Source organism: Manis javanica, chromosome 3, assembly GCF_040802235.1.
Source record: "Manis javanica isolate MJ-LG chromosome 3, MJ_LKY, whole genome shotgun sequence".
NCBI classification, from domain to species: Eukaryota; Metazoa; Chordata; class Mammalia; order Pholidota; family Manidae; genus Manis; species Manis javanica.
In genome coordinates this window covers 80,158,711-80,176,954 of record NC_133158.1, presented here as the reverse complement: position 1 = coordinate 80,176,954, position 18,244 = coordinate 80,158,711, and the positions used below count along the sequence as shown (strand labels likewise).

Here is an 18,244-nt window from a genome sequence, read left to right as displayed (position 1 = left end):
TATCCTGCAACTTTGCTGAATTCAGATATTTGATCTAGTAGTATTGGAGTGGATTCTTTTGGGTTTTTACATACAGTATCATGTCATCTGCAAGCAGTGACAGTTTAACTTCTTCTTTACCAATCTGGATTCCTTTTATTTCTTGTTTTGTCTAATTGCCATGGTGAGGACCTCCAGAACTGTGTTGAATAAAAGTGGGGAGAGTGGGCATCCTTGTCTTGTTCCCAATCTTAAAAGAAAGGCTTTCAGCTTCTCGCTGTTAAGTATGATGTTGGCTGTGAGCTTGTCATATATGGCCTTTATTATGTTGAGGTACTTGCCCTCTGTACCAATTTTGTTGAGAGTTTTTATCATGAGCAGTTGTGGAATTTTGTCAAATGCTTTTTCAGCATCTATGGAGATGATCATGTGGTTTTTGTCTTTCTTTTTCTTAATGTGGTGGATGATGTTGATGGATTTTCTAATATTGTACCATCCTTGCATCCCTGGAATAAATCCTACTTGATCATGATGGATGATCTTTTTTATGTATTTTTGAATTCAGTTTGCTAATATTTTGTTGAGTATTTTTACATCTATGCTCATCAGGGATATTGGTCTGTAATTTTCTTTTTATGTGGTTTCTTTGCCTTATTTTGGTTTTAGGATGATGCTGGCCTCGTAGAATGGGTTTGGAAATATTCCCTCCTCTTTTACTTTTTGGAAAACTTTAGAGGATGGGTATTAGGTCTTCACTAAATGTTTGATAAAATTCAGTGGTGAAGTCATCTGGTCCAGAGGTTTTTTCTTAGGTAGTTTTTTGATTACCAATTCAGTTTCGTTGCTAGTAATTCATCTGTTCAGATTTTCTGTTTCTTTCTGGTCAACCTTGGAAGGTTGCATTTTTCTAGAAAGTTATCCATTTCTTCTAGGTTATCCAGTTTTTTAGCATATAATTTTTCATAGTATTCTCTAATAATTCTTTGTATTTTTGTGGTGTCCATAGTGATTTTTCCTTTCTCATTTCTGATTCTGATTATGTGTATAGACTGTCTTTTTTTCTTGATAAGTCTGGCTTGCTGTTTATCTTGCTATTTTGTTTATTTTCTTGAAGAACCTGCTTCTGCTTTCATTGATTCTTTCTGTTGTTTTATTCTTCTTGATTTTATTTATTTATGCTCTAATCTTTATTATGTGCCTCCTTCTACTGACTTTGGGCCTCATTTGTTGTTCGTTTTCTAGTTTTGTTAATTGTGAATTTAGACAGTTCATATGGGATTGTTCTTCTTTCCTGAGGTAGGCCTGTATTGCAATATACATCCCTTTTAGCACGGCCTTTGCTGTGTCCCACAGGCTTTGCAGTGTTCATTTATGGTTGTTATTTGTCTCCATATATTGCTGATCTCTGTTTTTATTTGGTCATTGATCCATTGGTTATTTAGGAGCATATTGTTAAGCCTCCATGTGTTTGTGGTCTGTTTTGTTTTCTTTAGTTTCGTACCTTTGTGGTCTGAGAAACTGGTTCGTACAATTTTAGTCTTTTAAAATTTACTGATGTTCTTTTTGTGGCCAAGTATATGATCTATTCTTGAAAATGTTCCAAGTGCACTTGGGAAGAATGTGTATTCTGCTGCTTTTAGGTATTTCTGTAGATGTCTCTTAGGTCCATCTGTTCTAATGTGTTGTTCAGTGCCTCTGTGTCCTGTCTGGTTGATCTGTTCTTTGGAGTGAGTGGTGTGTTGAAATCTCCTAGAATGAATGAATTGCATTCTATTTTTCCTTCTAATTCTGTTAGTATTGGTTTCACATATGTAGGTGCCTCTGTGTTGGGTTCATAGATATTTATAATGGTTATATCCTCTTGTTGGATTGACCCCTTTATCATTATGTAATGTCCTTCTTTGTCTCTTGTGACTTTCTTTTAAAGTCTATTTTATCTGATACAAGTACTGCAGCACCTGTTTTTTTCTCCCTATTAGTTGCATGAAATATCCTTTTCCATCCCTTCACTTTTAGTCTGTGTATATCTTTGGGTTTAAAGTGAGTCTCTTGTAGTCAGCATATAGATGGGTCTTGTTTTTTTATCCATTCCATGACTCTGTGTCTTTTGATTGGTGCATTCAGTCCATTTACATTTAGGGTGATTATTGATAGGTATGTACTTATTGCCATTGCAGTCTTTATATTTATGGTTAGCAAAGGTTCAAGTTAACTTCCTTACTATCTAAGAGTCTAACTTAACTCACTTTATATGCTATTACAAACACAATTTAAAGTTCTTTTTTTCTCCTCCTTTTCCTTCCTCCTCCATTCTTTATATATTAGGTATTATATTCTGTACTCTTTGTCTATCCCTTGATTGACTTTGGGGATAGTTGATTTAATTTTCCATTTGCTTGTTGATTAACTGTTCTCCTTTCTTTACTGTGGTTTTATTACCTCTGGTGACAGCTATTAAACCTTAGGAACACTTCCATCTATAGCAGTCCCTCCAAAATACACAGTTGAGATGGTTTGTGAGAGGTAAATTCTCTCAGCTTTTGCTTATCTGGAAATTGTTTAATCCCTCCTTCATATTTAATGATAATCTTGCCAGATAGAGTATTCTTGGTTCCAGGCCCTTCTGCTTCATTGCATTAAATACATCATGCCACTCCCTTCTGGCCTGTAAGGTTTCTGCTGAGAAGTCTGCTGATAGCCTGATGGGTTTTCCTTTGTATGTGATTTTTTTCTCTCTCTGGCTGCTTTTAATAGTCTTTCCTTATCCTTGATCTTTACCAATTTAATTATTATATGTCTTGGTGTTGTCTTCCTTGGGTCCCTTGTGTTGGGAAATCTGTGCACCTTCATGGCCTGAGAGACTATCTCCTTCCCCAGACTGGGGAATTTTTTAGCAATTACTTCCCCATAGAGACTTTCTATCCCTTTTTCTCTCTCCTCTTCTTCTGGTACCCCTATAATACAAATATTGTTCCATTTGGATTGGTCACACAGTTCTCTCAGTATTCTTTCATTCCTAGAGATCCTTTTTTCTCTCTGTGCTTCAGCTTCTTTGTATTCCTCTTCTCTATTTCATTTATCGTCTCTTCCATCCTACCTAATTTGCCTTTAAAACCCTCCAGTGTGTTCCTCAACAATTGTATCTCCATCCTAAATTGGTTCCTGAGTTCTTGAATGTTTTTCTGTACCTCCAGGAGCATGTTTATGATTTTCATTTTGAAATCTCAGGAAGATTGATTATTTCAGTCTCACTCGATCTTTTTCCCGTGTTGTTGAGATTTTGCTTTGGACCAGGTACCTTTGATGTTTCATATTTATATGTGGTGCCCTCTAGTGCCCAGAAGCTCTACTCTCTGGAGCTGCTCAGCCCCTGGAGTGATGTTAGGGGTCTCAGGGGAGTGATGCTGGTGTCTGGGGTGAGTAAAGAGTTGTTTCCTGCTTCCTGGCTGCTATGCCTGTCTCCACTGCCAGAACCAGTGGGCTGAACACACAGATGTAAGCCTCTGTGCTTTGTGTTTAGCTCCTGTAGGTGGGGCTTCTCTTGGCTGGCCTGATGCCAGGGCACGTTTGCTGATTTGCAAGCCAGGTGTGGGCTGGCTGGGAGGAAGGTGCAGCAGGCTGCATATCACAGTGGGGGCCTTGGAGCTGTGTAGCCAGCCAGGGGAATGGAGCACCTGAAGATCGTGAAAGTTCCCAATCTGCTGGGCAGAGTGCACCTGGATTATTTTGTCTACCTGTCCTTTCTCCTGAGCAGTTAAACTCTGTGCTATCCTGGCCCATTTAGCAGCCCTCTTTCTTTTAGAAAGTCTCTCAGACTGCCTGCCCTGATCAGCTGGATATGGATCCCTGTTTCCCACAAGCAGCTGGAATCTGACTTTCTTTAGGTATTCCACTTGTCTTAGCTTTCCAACCCCACTGATCACCAGAGCACCATGCAATGTGAGTTCATGCTCCAGAGCAGATCTCCAGGGCTAGGTGTTCAGCAGTCCCAGGCCTCCACTCCCTCCCCACTCCATTTATCTTCCTCCCATCAGTGAGCTGGGGTGAGGGAAGGGCTTGGGTCCCACCAGTCACAGCTTTGGTATGTTACCCTGTTCCATGGGGTCTGTTCTTTTCTCCAGGTGTATGCAGTCTCGTGCAGCCTTCTTTCCTGTTGCTCTTTCAGGATTAGTTGTATTAATTATATTTCATATTATCTATGGTGTTAGGAGGAGGTTTCTGTCTCACCTCTCATGCCACCATCTTTATCTATCTCCTATAATTCTTGTTAGACTTATCCCTTTATCATTATCTAATGCCCTTTGTCTCCTCTTACTTTCCTGTTTTCAAAGTCTATTTTGTATGATATAAGTATTGCTATTTTCACTTTCTTTTCTTCCATTTGAGTGGAATATCTTTTTCTATCCTTTCACATTCAGTCAGTATGTGTCTTAAGGTTTGAAGCAAGTCTCTGCTGGCAGCATATAGATTTTTTAAGCCATTCAGTCATCCTATGTCTTTTGATAGGAGCAATTAGTCTATTTACATTAATTATTGATAAGTATGTACTTACTGCCATTTTGTTAATTGTGTTTTTGATTGTTTTTGCAAATCTTTTCTGTTTCTTTCTTCTTCTCTTGCTGTCTTCCCTTATAATTTGATGACCTTCCTTAGTTTTATATTTGGATTCCTTTCTTTTTTTTGTATATCTGCTATAGTTTTCAGTTTGTGGCTAGCCTGAGGTTCATATATACCATCCTATATATAGCAGTGTATATTAGGTTGATGGTTGCCTAAGTTCAAACACAAAAAATAAGCATTACTTTTTTATTCCCTCACCATGTTTTATGTATATGATGTCAGAATTTACATTTTTGTATCCCTTGACTAATTTTTATATATATAATTGAGTTTGCTACATATGTCTTTTGAATTTCATGATTTGTGATTTGTCTGTTACTTTTACTGTATGTTTGCTTTCACTCATGTAAATTTTTTTCCATTTAAATAAGTCACTTTAATATACCTTGTAAGGCTGGTTTGGTGATGAGTTATTTTAGCAATAATCTGGAGAGCTCTTTATCTCTCTTTCAATTCTGAATGAGAACCTTGTTGGGTAGAGTATCTTGGTTGTAGATTTTTCCCTTTCAGCATGTTTGAATATATCATGTTACTGCCTTCTTACTTGTGAAGTTTCTGCTGAAAAATCTGCTGATTGCCTCATGGTGTTTCTCTTGTAGGTAACCTTTTTCTTGCTGCTTTTAAGAGTCTCTCCTTATCTTTAATTTTTGATGTTTTAATTGTTGTATTGGTGTGGATATCCTTGGGTTCATCTTGTTAGGACCTCTCTGTGCTCCCAGAACCCAGATGTCTGTTTCCTTTGCCCAGTTAGGGAAGTTTTCAGCTGTTATTTCTTCAAATATGTTTTCTGCCCCTTTCTCTTTCTTCTCTTTCTGGGACTCCTATTATGTGAATGTTGTTTTGTTTGAAGTTGTCATAGAGATCTAGCATCTTCTCCTTTTCTTAAAATTCTTTTTCTGTTGCTCAACTTGGTGCTGTCCACTACCTTGTCTTCTACATCACTGATCCATTCTTCTGAATCCTCTAATCTCTTTTTCATTCCCTGTATTGTATTTTTTGTATCAGTTGTTACATTCTTCAACTCTGACTGTTGTTGTTTTGTTTTTTTTCTATCTGTTGGTTGAAGATTTCATCTATTTTCAATCCAGGGAACATCTTTATAACGATTACATTGAATTCTTTATCAGGTAGATTTCTTACCTCCTTTCACTTAACAATTTTTCTGGTGTTTTCTCTTGTTCTTTTGTTTGGAACATACTCCTCTGCCTCTTCATTTTGTTTGGTTCTCTGTTTTTGTTCCTATGTATTATGTAGGTCTGCTATATCTCCTGGTCTTGAAAGCAGTGACTTTATGTAGTTGTCCTGTGGTGCCCCAAAATGCAAAGCCTTCTGTTCAGAACCAGGTGCTCCAGGGGTGTCCCCCGTGTCAGCTATGTGCACCTCGTGTTGTGGCTGAGCCATGACAGCTGTGGGTGGGAGGGTCGAGCTGGCCCTCAGCCTGACTACCACCACTGGCAGATTGAGCTGGTTTGCTTTGTTTACAGTACTTACTTCTAATGCAGCTGAACGACTCAGAAACTCCCTTGCCAGTGTGCTGGTGGGTGGGGTAAGCCCTCGGCCTGGCTCCCTACGTGGTGACTTGACTACTGCTGAGCTGGGCATGTTGGGTGGGGCATGTCTGCAGGGGAATGCTGGGGTGAAGCAAGCTGGATAGATGGGGAGTTTTAGAATTGGCTCACTCCGAGCATCTGGCCAGATATTCTGAGGGAAGGCTGGAAAAGTCGTGCCTGCCAGACCTTTTCTCCCCTGGAGAAAGCGCCCTCAGACCCCTGCTTCTCCTGCATACTTCCCGAAGCTCATTAATAAATCTTTCAAACTGTTACTTCTGTGTTTGGCCTCAGACTTAATCAGCAAAACACATGGGTCCTCCAAGAGTGGAAACAGTCTCCCACAGCTCTTCAGCTATTCCTGGCATTAAGTGCAGCTGATTTTCAAAGCTAAATGTTGTGGGGACTTGTCTTCCTGTAGCAGATTACCAGGGGCAGGTGTGCCAGGTTTGGGGGAGTTTATCCCCTCCCCCTTCCATTCCTCACTTCCTCCTGCTTATAGGTTGGAATAGGGAAGGATTTGGATCCTGACTGATCACAGCTCTTCCCCTTTACCCTTCTCAGTGTGGTCTCCTCTTTTTTGTTAGCTGTAGAAAGTGTGTTCTGAAGTGTTCAGGTTGTTTCAGAGTTAGTTATATTAGATGTAGTTGGTCCCTTGATGTGTATGTGGGATTATAATGAGGTTATCACAGTGACCATCTTCCCAGAGTTCTCATAAGGTAGGTTTTCTTATTATGATATTCTTTTGGCCACACATGATCTAGGGCTTGATGGCCAACTGTAATCCAGCCTGACTCAGATAGTACTGAGAGGAAGCTTATGGGAACACGGAAGTTCCACCTGTCGGCTCATTGCTGAGCAGTGATCATGGAGTGGACGTGTTTGGGACTGAGCTGTGCTACGTCTTCCTGGAGCCAGTTTCAAAGATTAGGCTTGTAGGTAAGGAGTCCTTTGCTGACATCTCAGGATAGGAACTCTGTGGGATGGTGGTGGAACTGCGCTCCTGGCCCGGTCCCTGGCATGTTTAGTGGTGTTGAAGTTGGGCAGCCTGGTGTCAGGCTGGGGACCTCTGGCCAGGATGCTTAATGTAGCCCCTAGGGCACCTGGGCTTAAGGCAAGATGGTATTTCCTTTGACAAGGAAGAGGTCTCCAGCCTTCATTGAAGAGAGAGTTAGTCTTAGCACAGTGATTACAGATATTCGTCTTTCTTCCCCATGAAGGTTACCTCACAGGGATGGAGGTGTTATTTGGATCGTGTCCATTCCTAGCCATTCCCTCCCCACTGCCCAGCCTTGCTTAGAATTTTGGTGGGGAGATGGAGTCAGATTCAGGGGCTCAGCCTCTCATTTACATTAACCTCAACCCCAGGTTCTGGAAGGAAAGGTCAAGCAAGCTGTGTGTGAGGGAGTTGCCCCCCACTGTAGAGCTTTCATGAGGTGAGGAGGTGGCAATGTGCCCAAGAAGGAAAGGGTTTTGAACGTTTATCAGCATTCCCATCTTCTTCATGCCACCTGGCTGCAGAGCAGAGCCCCTTTGATAAGGTTGCCTTCTTGGGATTGGGATTAATGTCAAAGTTGCATAAAAAGCATCTAGAGATATGTCACTTTCATAGTTAAAAGACAAACAGATTTAAAAAACATCTCTAGAACACGCAGCAGCATGTCCTTAATAAAAGGTCTTGGGGCATGTCTTCAAGGAGCATCTGTTAGAAACTGTCCCCCAGCCCCTGGTCCCTGTCACCTGTGAAATTCTGGGTCTTGTTTTTATAACAAAGCATACACTGATTTAGATAGGACTGTTTACTATTTAGGAGCTAAGAGTCCCCAATTAAAATGTGTAAAAATGTTTTTTAAAAGTTTAGTGTTAAAAACTTACCAAATAAAAATGAGCTAAACGAATTCTAAGTAAAAAGGGTGAACTCATGCTATAGAAATGTTTACATTGTCTCCTCTTAACCTGACAAGGCCAATGCTTGACTCTTATTAGTGATTTCTGATTGTTGCATTCTCTATGTTGATATTCTATGGTATTTGTGCAATTTTGCTATTAATTTACTTAGAGCCTTATGGTCTAGAGTTCATCTGGCCTGCTGATTTCATGGTTCTTAGGGACTACATTTTTTTTTTCTTTGTGCTTCCATGTCCTGAGAGCCCTGGAGGACAGTTGTAATAGACTTCCCCCCTGTAGTGTTGTTCCCTAGGACGTGATCTATTTTGTCATTTCTCCAGGCATAGCTGGGTGGTGGTGAGAGCCTGGAGGATGAGCCAGGCCGTGTTTCCTGAGAGCTGACAGTACGCAGTCCCTTGTTCTCGGCTGATCCCAGCCAGCAACAGGAAGTCCCACTTCATCAGCTACTTTAAAGCTCTCTGCCAGGAACACAGAGTGAACTTTTAGTTTGTATTGGTTAAACTCCAAGGATCAGTACATGGTTGGGGAATTAAAGTGGTATCATGGGCAGGTACAAGGAGGCTGCACTTCCGCCACCAGATTCCAAACCACCTGTCTTCATACGTACAAGATGCAGTAGTGACCCAGTACTAGGAAAATGGGTAATGCTGGTGAAAAATGTACATGTGTAGCACATTTTTATTAATATTAACATGTAGAATCCTATGTTGAGGGGTGTTTTTGTAGTCCAAAGGTCTGGATCCAAATCCTAGTTCTGTCTCTTTGAAGTAAAACTTTGAAATGTTACCCAGCAGTTTTCTGAACCTCTTTCTCCACTGTAAAATGGGAATATTAGGCTTACTTATCTCAGTGGGTGGTTATGAGAATCCAGTGAGGGAATGTATGTGGGCTAATAAGAGTTAATAGCTGCTGATGATGTATATCCTATGGAATGTTATTTCTCATGTATTCTTAGACCTATAAGTCTCAAATGGTTCTTTTTTTAATAGAACAACAAGTGAAATTTGGAATTACATTCCTGCAAGTATGAACAAATCCTTGGAGTCACCCAGTTTTATAAAGGATGGCTCAATCTCTCACTTGTCTCTTTGCCCAACAGTGTGCCGTGTAAAAAGTGTGTGGTGATTGGTAATGGAGGCGTCTTGAAGAATAAGACATTAGGAGAAAAAATTGACTCCTATGATGTAATAATAAGGTAAATATATTTCCTATTTTCTAACCTAGAGTTGTTTCAAAAGAATATGGTTTTCTGCTTTACCACAGCTGTGTTTTAAAAGGAAAGAGTTGATTTGATATGTTTAATTACATGACACAACCGAGTCTCTAAATTGTTGGCTAGAGTGGGCCTAGATTTCAGAGCATTTGTTTACCAAATATTAAGTCTCCTTATTCTTAATATGTCAGGCATAGTTCTGGCCACATGGGTGACTAAGAACAATTCTAATGGGGGCAAAGAAAACAGGGGAAGAATTTATTTCTAAATAAATAAGGAAATATAATAATAAATGCCATGCAAACAAAACATATGAAAGAGAATGATCGAGTGAGTGCTGCTTTAGAATGGATGTTCACTTCGAGGAGGAGGCTTCTAATCTGGACCTAAGTGACCATTCAATACTAGCCATACAAAGACCAGTGAAGAGAAATACAGGCAGAGAAAATGTTTACTGCAGGTCCTCAGGAGGATATGACCCTGGGTTTGAGAGGAAAAGCAAGAAAGCCACTGAGGTCTGAGGGCAGCAGACTGGGAGAAAGCTGAAGAGGTGGGCAAGGAGCAGGCTCTGTAGGACTTTGTAAATGAGGATTAGAATTTGGATTTTATTTTGGGTAGAACTAAACTTTTGAAGCTTTGTAAGTGCATGATCAATTTGGTCTAGTAATGTTCTTAAAATATTTGGGCTGTGGCACGGACAGTGGATATGAGGAACAAGGGTAAGAATGAGAAGGCTTAGTCAGGCTGCTTTATTTAAGTAGATGATGGTGGTTTGGGACAGGATTATCATGGCCAAGTTGGGAAGTGGAGAGACAGAGACGTGCTAGAGGTAGAGTTATCAAGATTTGTTGATGAATTAGATGTGAGCAGAGATGGGAGTAAAGGAATCAGGGATACTTCCTCCTAGGTTTTTAGTTTAGGAGGTTGGCTGGATAGGGGTACCATTTATTGAGTTGGGAAAGACTAGAGTGGGAATAGGTTCAGAGGAGAATCAAGATTTTTGTATGAACAGTTTGGTTTGAGATGATTATTATGTTTGCAGTGGATAAATCAAGTAGGCAGTTGGATAAACAGGTTAAAGTCTTGATGGTGAGCAGCCTATAAACTGTGTTTGAACTGTGGGCTGGGCAGGATTTCCCAGGGAGAGAGGAGAGCAAGAAGAGGGCCCAGGATGGAGCCTTGATGTACCCGACACTTAAAGGCTGAGCACAGAAAAAGGAGTAAAAGAGGGAAAGCCCCACGGTGAGGTGGGCAGTGCTTTGTGAGAGGGGGAGGGGCCCGGTGAGAGCTCACACACGGAGAGCGCAGGGCCCACCTCGGCACTGGCAACCCACAGCCTCACGGGCTGTTCTGAGGAGAGAGTGGCAGGTGAGTGTGAAAAAACCAGTAGCAGCAACTCCAGAAATTTTGCTGTGGAGTTGAGAAATGAGGAAGTTATAGAATCAAAGAAGGATGTTCTGTTTTGGTTCATTTTGTAAAGATAGGAGATTCTCAAGCATATTGATAAACCAATGGAAATGAATAAGGAGATTGGTGTGGCAAAGAGGGAGGGGCTGGGATCCAGTTCCCAGGTGTGCTTGATACTCTGTAATGGAGAGGAAAACTGGGATTGTTGTAACAGTTACTGCGAGCCCCAAAGGTGGGGTGGGAACCTGGGGACATTTCTGCCCCGACTTTCTCATTGAAAGGTTGAAGGTTATCATCTGGGTAAGTGTGTGTGTGTTGGGAATGGCTCTAAATAGCCTTTTGAAGAGTGGGAAAGCTTCACACGGGGGCAATGCGTTGAGATGACCTGACAGTGCTTAGGGGGGTTTACTGGGTTCCGAGCTGACGAGGGTTTCTGCATAGCGAGTCACCTTATTTTCTGTTTGTTATCCATTTTGAGAAGCTGTGAAAATTTATGCACAAAATAGTTTTGAAGCACTCACAAGTTTCTTTACCTATAACTTTAAAATCTAATCACCCAGAAACCCATCAAGCCCTTGTGGGAAAATACCATGAGCACAATATGAGTCATTTCACACATTATGAAGACTGTTTTATATTACAGAGTCAGTCACAAAGGGTAAAACAGTATTTATCCGCCTAGGAGACACTGTTTTGGAAACAAAGTGTTCCTTTTAATAGCATGTCTTCACAACATGTTCATACTAGTTAGTGCACGCCTGACACTGGCTTTGAGTGCACACCAACCTAACAGCAGCTTCTGTGTGGTTCTCACTCTAGCAGTAGACATTCATTTGCCTGTGTTTGGGTCTAACACAGCAACTTTATTATTACTTTACTTCAGAGAAAAACAATTTTGATGAGTCTTCAAATCACCTGCAGTATGATTCTGTTCTTGCCTGTCAGTCACTTAGATACACATTCACATGCCATGTGACTGTGTAACCTTGGGCAAGTAACTTTCTCTCTCTGAACCTCAGGGCCCTTATCCATAAATCCAAGTGGTTTTGTCTGGATGTCTTCCAAGGCCTCTGTTCCCATTGGTTTTATTTAATCTTCAGTTTTCCTGGAGGTAAAATAGAATTATCAGTGGCTCACAGTTAATCTTTGAATGCAAACAAATCTCTGCCTTTGATCAAGCAGCTGTTTGATGAAAGGGAATTATTTCCTTGCCCAGGATGCATGAAAGACTGATCGATTGCCTTGTGGTTTAGAGCACTGGATACATGGCTGAAGAGGTCTGTCCAGCTCTGAAAGCTCTGAGAACTGTGATGGAATTGGCTCATACTGCACTTGGTCTACATATCTTGTGTGTTTTACTACCCACAGAATGAATAATGGTCCTGTTTTAGGACATGAAGAGGAAGTTGGTAGAAGGACAACCTTCCGACTTTTTTATCCAGAATCTGTTTTTTCAGATCCCAATCACAATGATCCTAATACTACGGCGATTCTCATTGCTTTTAAGCCACTTGATTTAAAGTGGCTGTGGGAATTGTTGACAGGTGGCAAAATAGTAAGTTGGCAAAATTGATCTGCCTTCTGATCACCTTCATTTCTTTTTCCTAAAAAAAAGAAGACAACAACAACACTCTATTTCTGTATTATTTCAGAACACTAATGGTTTTTGGAAGAAACCAGCCTTAAACCTGATCTATAAACCTTATCAAATCAGAATATTAGATCCTTTCATTATCAGAACAGCAGCGTATGAACTGCTTCATTTCCCGAAAGTGTTTCCCAAAAATCAGGTATGTATTTTTGTTTGCAGTTATAAACTAAAGATCCAGCTGGGTAGGATAGAGGGTCCCCAGAGCTCTCAGGAACTATGAGAACCTGGACTCAGTAGGTGTTGAAAGTAGACATTTGTGGGTATTATCTTTGTTTTCCAGGTTGCAAGGGAAAGAATCTTAAGTGAAGGTTTGTTCCTGCCCTTGTGGGGGCCCTTCTGGGCTCTCCTTCTGCATGACCACGTGGTTCCTGCCTCATAACCTCATCTTCAGTGGTCTGCAAGCAGAGTCTGCCTGTGGGGCAAGGGATGCTGCTGGGCAGGCTGTGCTCAGGATAGCAGTACTGGCTGTAGGATAAGTGCATGCCTTTCAGGCTAAAAAAAGCTGTCTGAAGCCTTGGTGATAAAAATATCTCAGGAAATCTGGGGCAAAGGCAAGGAAGGATAATAAGGCAGTTCAGAAATATTTCTGTGGTAACAGAGGAGACACTGGCAGCGAATTCTCAGGAAATGGTTGTTTGAGCAAATTTGAGTTTTTGAAACTCCAAATTACTTAATTATGAGGAATCTTATTGACTTCTGTAGCCCTGTTTGTCTGCCTTCCCTAGAAAACATGCTCTCTAGACAGAGATTCTATTTTTTATTTGAGTAACTGTGCAACATGATATCTCAGCTGAAATGAGATTTTCCCTTTTTGTGAACAGGGAAAATCCAAAGAAATAAACATATATCATGTATCTTCTCTTTAACATGATAACAAAATTCCAAAAGTATTACATGTTGAAAATCAAACAACTTAAAATGGAGTATTAAAAAAAAATCATTCTGTTCCCACTAAGTCACATTATCTCCCAAGCCTTTTATATCCTTTATGACTATTTTCTTTGCTTTTACACATACACTTTGTTGAACATCATTGCCATTATACCATAAGTTTTGTTCTATATTTTCCCTTCTATTTCATTATTGCCCTATTTATATACATTTAGGTTTGCACCCAACTTTTTGCGTCTATAAGTAATGTAGAAATACATGTGCTTATAGGGATATCTGCACACTTATGTGATTTCCGTACGATTAATCTCTGGATATGGAATTCCAAGTCAAAAAGCATACTTTAAATTTAAACCCTTTCTTAGTAATTTTAGGAGAAAGAACAGAGCTTCTGTATGTTTTTTGACTTTTCACTCTGATTTTCCTAAGTGAGGTAAGATCAGATTTACCCGTTGCTTTGTCTTTAGGTAGTACCTTTATCCCAGGAGCATAGAAAGGCCCTAATCTTACTTAGAGGTGATACTAGAACTATTTGTAACTGGATTAAAGTTACAGTAGACATGGTGTCCCAGAAACCAAATGGACACACAGCTGTATTTCAGATAGGTCAGCCACGTCAGATGCCTTCCAGAGGTTGAATAACCCTTATTCTGGGAAACATGGAAGTTGTACTGGTGGCATGGACAAGAATGGGAAAGTGGAAGAAACCCTGCTTGGATTGAGTCAAAGAGAACATGGGACATGAGCAAATGGAGTCAGCTCTTCCAGTGGAGTTTTTCTAGCAAGGGAGCAGAGTGATGTCTGGAGGACATAGGATCAAGGAAGGTTGTTTAGACGATAGATGGTATGTTTTATGCTGAAGGGAATGATTTAGTAGAGGACAATACTGATGATGAGTGGACAAAGTGGATAACTATAGATGCAAAGTTGTTGAGAGGTGGGGTAGAAGAGAGTGCACCAGTGGAGAGGCTGGCCAGAGGCAGCAACAGGGGCACATAAGCACTCAGAAATATAGGTAAAGATGAAGGTAGATTTGGAGTTGGGAAGTGATGTAGTAGCGTTCATCTGATTGTGTTTTCTTTGAAAAATATTGTCAATTGAAAGTAGGGAAGAGCTAGGGCTGTGAGACAAAAAGGTATAAAATTGTTGGAGAGAGAACAGGAGTGGAAATTTGACAGCAGGATGCAATTGGATTGTTGAACATGACTGCCCACTTGAGACTGTTATAAATGAACACATGGCCAGCCAAGTATGTTTTCTCTTGCCCTGTTCTGCTCAGGTGTGGGCTTAACTAGGGCTAAGACTGCCAGGTGGCAAGATGGGTTCTGTGGTTGAGGGGTGAAGGTGAAGGTCTACAATCATTGTAAAATGGTGAAATAATCTAAGGTATGATTATACTAGACTTTTATACTAGACCATACTTCCTTTAAATAGGGATCAGTGGGGATAGATTTCATCAAGATTTTTTTAACTGAATAGGAAGGAGTTTTCTAAATTAATTAGTGGCCAGCACAAGGTATGAAGAAAGGAAGAAGGGGACATAAGAGGAAACAGTGATGGGATCCATGAAGGTGGCTGACTTCTAGGTATTCAGCAGCCTCCCTCCCCAGCGGATGGTGAGGGTGTGGGGTGGAGTCACAGTAGTGCAAGGGGTGAAGTAAAGCTTGTGCAAGACAGGCTTTCAGTCAAACTTGCTTTCTGGAGTTTATATTTTATTGTCCTTCTTTAATTTTTTCTTTTCCTCAAAATAATTAGTCATATGTAATTTCAATGGGCTCAAGAAGCTTGAAAGGGAATCTCCTTCGATTGCTATGTAAGATATACTTGGTTTTGGCCGTCTTAGTGAGAACTGGAGACCATCCTAGAGACCCGCCCATCAAAACATCTATTATGGGGTTTTTCAGGATATATGTATGTGTAAAGGGAATGCTTGGTTTCTTTTTGTTCTTAAACTGGTAATGATCCAGTTGAGACTGTGACATTACTATGTATACACCTGGAGTTTTTATTTTCTAGCCAGAAGCTATTAACAGTTTGTCATTGGAGTTACTTCAGTCTCTCCCTAGAGCTGAATTATTAGAATTATAAAATACATCTATTTTAAGGCTAATTTATAGGTAGCCTTTTACCATGACTCTATCCATTAGCAAATGGAGCTGTCCTTATGTTTCATACATGAGTTCAAAATTCTGACTTTGAATTTTCCACAAGGAGCCTGACTCAGCATGTTTTTAAAAGTAAGGCAGCCAAGTTCTTTTCCTTGAGTGTCACAATGTTCCTTCATTTGACAGTTGTTCTTTTCAGAGTTATGGCATCAACTATTTGAGGTTTGAGCTTTAGGATAGGATGAGGGCTTAAGTATTTCTCTTTTGCTTTAATGTTCAGAAATCCTCATTTTGTAAGATTAAGTCACACAAATATACTTTGCAAACAAGTACTTTGCATTTAAAAAAAATTATCATTTCCCTCCCCAGAAACCCAAACATCCGACAACAGGAATTATCGCCATTACGTTGGCATTTCACATATGTCATGAAGTTCACCTTGCTGGATTTAAATACAACTTTTCTGACCTCAAGAGCCCTTTGCACTACTATGGAAATGCCACCATGTCTTTGATGAATAAGGTAATAGATACACACCTTGATGAAATCTTTGATCTTTACAGAGTTGGAAATCTCATACTCTCTCTCCTCACCGTCACTTTACTGAGGGAACAGGTTGAGAGGGTGAGGGCTTGAAGTGCTGAAATGAATGACTCAAATCCTGAGCTCTTTTTACTACAACAGCAATTCCCAATTTGTGGGCCTCAGACACTTGGGGGAATCTCATAGTTATTGTCAAGATACTGTGAAACCTTTATAGGGACTGAGCCCTTTCTTAGATACTCTGTATTTTCACTATTTAAATATGTAGACAACCTGCTGTTTGAGATACTAGAAATTCACCTAAAGATGCTCATAAGTAAATATTTTCTGTTAAATAGATGAGATGGTCTGTAACCTTTTAACCCCATTAAAGAATATTCATGGTCAAAAAGGTCACAAACTTTTATACTAGACCATACTTCCTTTAAATAGGCATCAATGGGGGTAGATTTCATCAAGATTTTTTTAACTGAATAGGAAGTTTTCTAAATTAATTAGTGGCCAGCACAAGTGATAGGATTGAAACATTGTATATACATTTTTACTGTTGAAATACCAGTGGTTTATACAAATCTATCCCATGAAATTGGTCCCTTAAATCATTATCCCCATATACTGTATAAACAGTGATATTAGGATAGCCTTTAATACTGTCCCTTCCTCCCCACCGTGTCAGACAAACACTTGAATAGTTACCTGAGCCCTGGTTCTTCCTGTAGCATTTGTGGTATTTTAGTTATCTAAACAACACATTAAAACGAACTTCCTGAGGAAAATCAGGATCTCCATCGATAGAAAAGAATTACTTTAAAAAATGCATCTTAAACTGAACCAGTAGTTTACTATTTCTAGGCTTATTTCTATTATGAGTTCCAAGTGCTGCTTTTGTTAAAGTGATGAACCTATGACTGACATGTAATGATTGACAAGGGATGATGTGAGGGAGATGCTTATGTGATGGTTTATGTGGCAAATGGCCTTTAGGGAAAGCTCTGGCAAAAAGGATGAGCAAAGAAAAAGAAATAGGTAACAAAAGTTCTAAGTCCGGGCCATTTGTTACTTGAGTGTTTTATTCAGAGGCTTTTAGATACATTGTATTCCACTGCTGCTATAGTAATTATTTTGAGATTGGAATAGTGATTTTACTTTTCCTCTTTAGAATGCATACCACAATGTGACTGCAGAACAGCTCTTTTTGAAGGACATTATAGAAAAAAAATTTGTGATCAACTTGACTCAAGATTGACCCTCCCAACTCAGAAGATGCTGCTGTTTTATTTTTATATGGCAATTTTTAGTTTATTTTTAATGTTGGGTGAATGCATCAAAAAATTATGTATATTATGTCTGTTGTTGGCTGGTGATTCATAACCACCAGCTTGAATTCTGTGAATATATTTAATTTATGAAAACCAAGATAAGATCTATCAGGGAAATGTTTTGGTTGCATTGTTTTTAAAATAAGCCTGTTTTCTGAGGTGTTTTTAAAACTTTTTTTTTTTTTGAGAGGGTATCTCTCATATTTATTGATCAAATGGTTGTTAACAACAATAAAATTCTGTATAGGGGAGTTAATGCTCAATGCACAATCATTAATCCACCCCAAGCCTAGTTACTACATCTTAGGCTTTTGAAGAGATGTGACTTCCTAATGAGGGGATTTAGTTTACTGCAACAAATTTTGAATATGACATTTTAGAGGTGTTATTTGTCTACTGTAAATCAGTGGCATGTGGTTGTGCTCTGTGTGGCCATCTGGAACCACTTCAGGTCTCTAATAGCATGACTGCTTGGTTCCTTTTAGCTCTGAGGAACTTGATTTGAATCTTAAACTGGCCCTGAATACAGCAGTATGGATGTTTACAGTAAGCTAAGATCTTACTGGTTTAATTTTTTTCCTGCCATTAAGTAAACCATGAATATGATTTCGTAGAATGAAGATAGTGTTTTATATTAAATTGAAGGAAAGAGGCTAAATATAAAATTCTGGATGAGTGAATAACCAAAGAATATAATTACTAAAGTCTTGTGACTGCATTATTTTAATAGTTTATAAAACAAAGCAGCAGAGCTGGCAAGCTCAAGGAGATAATTCTTAAACATTATTTTTTACTTGGTTTGTTAAATTCTGAAAGCTTATTTGAATTAGGAAAAAGAAGAAGATGACAAGTAAACCCTTAAGACTCAAGCTGTTTTTGGATTTATGTGGTATTTTCATGAAAAATCTCACTTGTCCACATGATGAAAATTGCATCTTCAAATGGAAGGCTTACCTTGGTATGCCAGAAAAGGATCCTGTGAGATGCAACAAGGCCAAGCCAGTCCAACAAATATGGTGAGCTATTTTAATATAACTGAAGGCTTTGGGGAGGGAGGGAGA

General features: G+C 39.6%; 1 protein-coding gene across 11 annotated transcripts in view; it reads left to right on the top strand.

Annotated features, from left to right (window-relative positions):
• The window catches only part of ST3GAL6 (ST3 beta-galactoside alpha-2,3-sialyltransferase 6), a 103,771-nt gene extending 85,719 nt beyond the window's left edge, over positions 1 to 18,052 (top strand). For 10 of the 11 annotated variants that reach the window (XM_073231776.1, XM_073231775.1, XM_073231777.1 and 7 more), the window contains 5 exons: positions 9,154 to 9,249; positions 12,043 to 12,229; positions 12,327 to 12,464; positions 15,691 to 15,843; positions 17,024 to 18,052. In XM_073231776.1, coding sequence (XP_073087877.1) covers positions 9,154 to 9,249; positions 12,043 to 12,229; positions 12,327 to 12,464; positions 15,691 to 15,843; positions 17,024 to 17,110 — 661 coding nt within the window. In that variant the 3' untranslated portion in view covers positions 17,111 to 18,052. Of the gene's footprint in view, positions 1 to 6,789; positions 7,086 to 9,153; positions 9,250 to 12,042; positions 12,230 to 12,326; positions 12,465 to 15,690; positions 15,844 to 17,023 lie in introns of those variants that run through there. The other variant, XM_037008340.2, reaches the window with a different exon arrangement.
• The last annotated feature ends 192 nt before the right edge of the window (positions 18,053 to 18,244 follow it).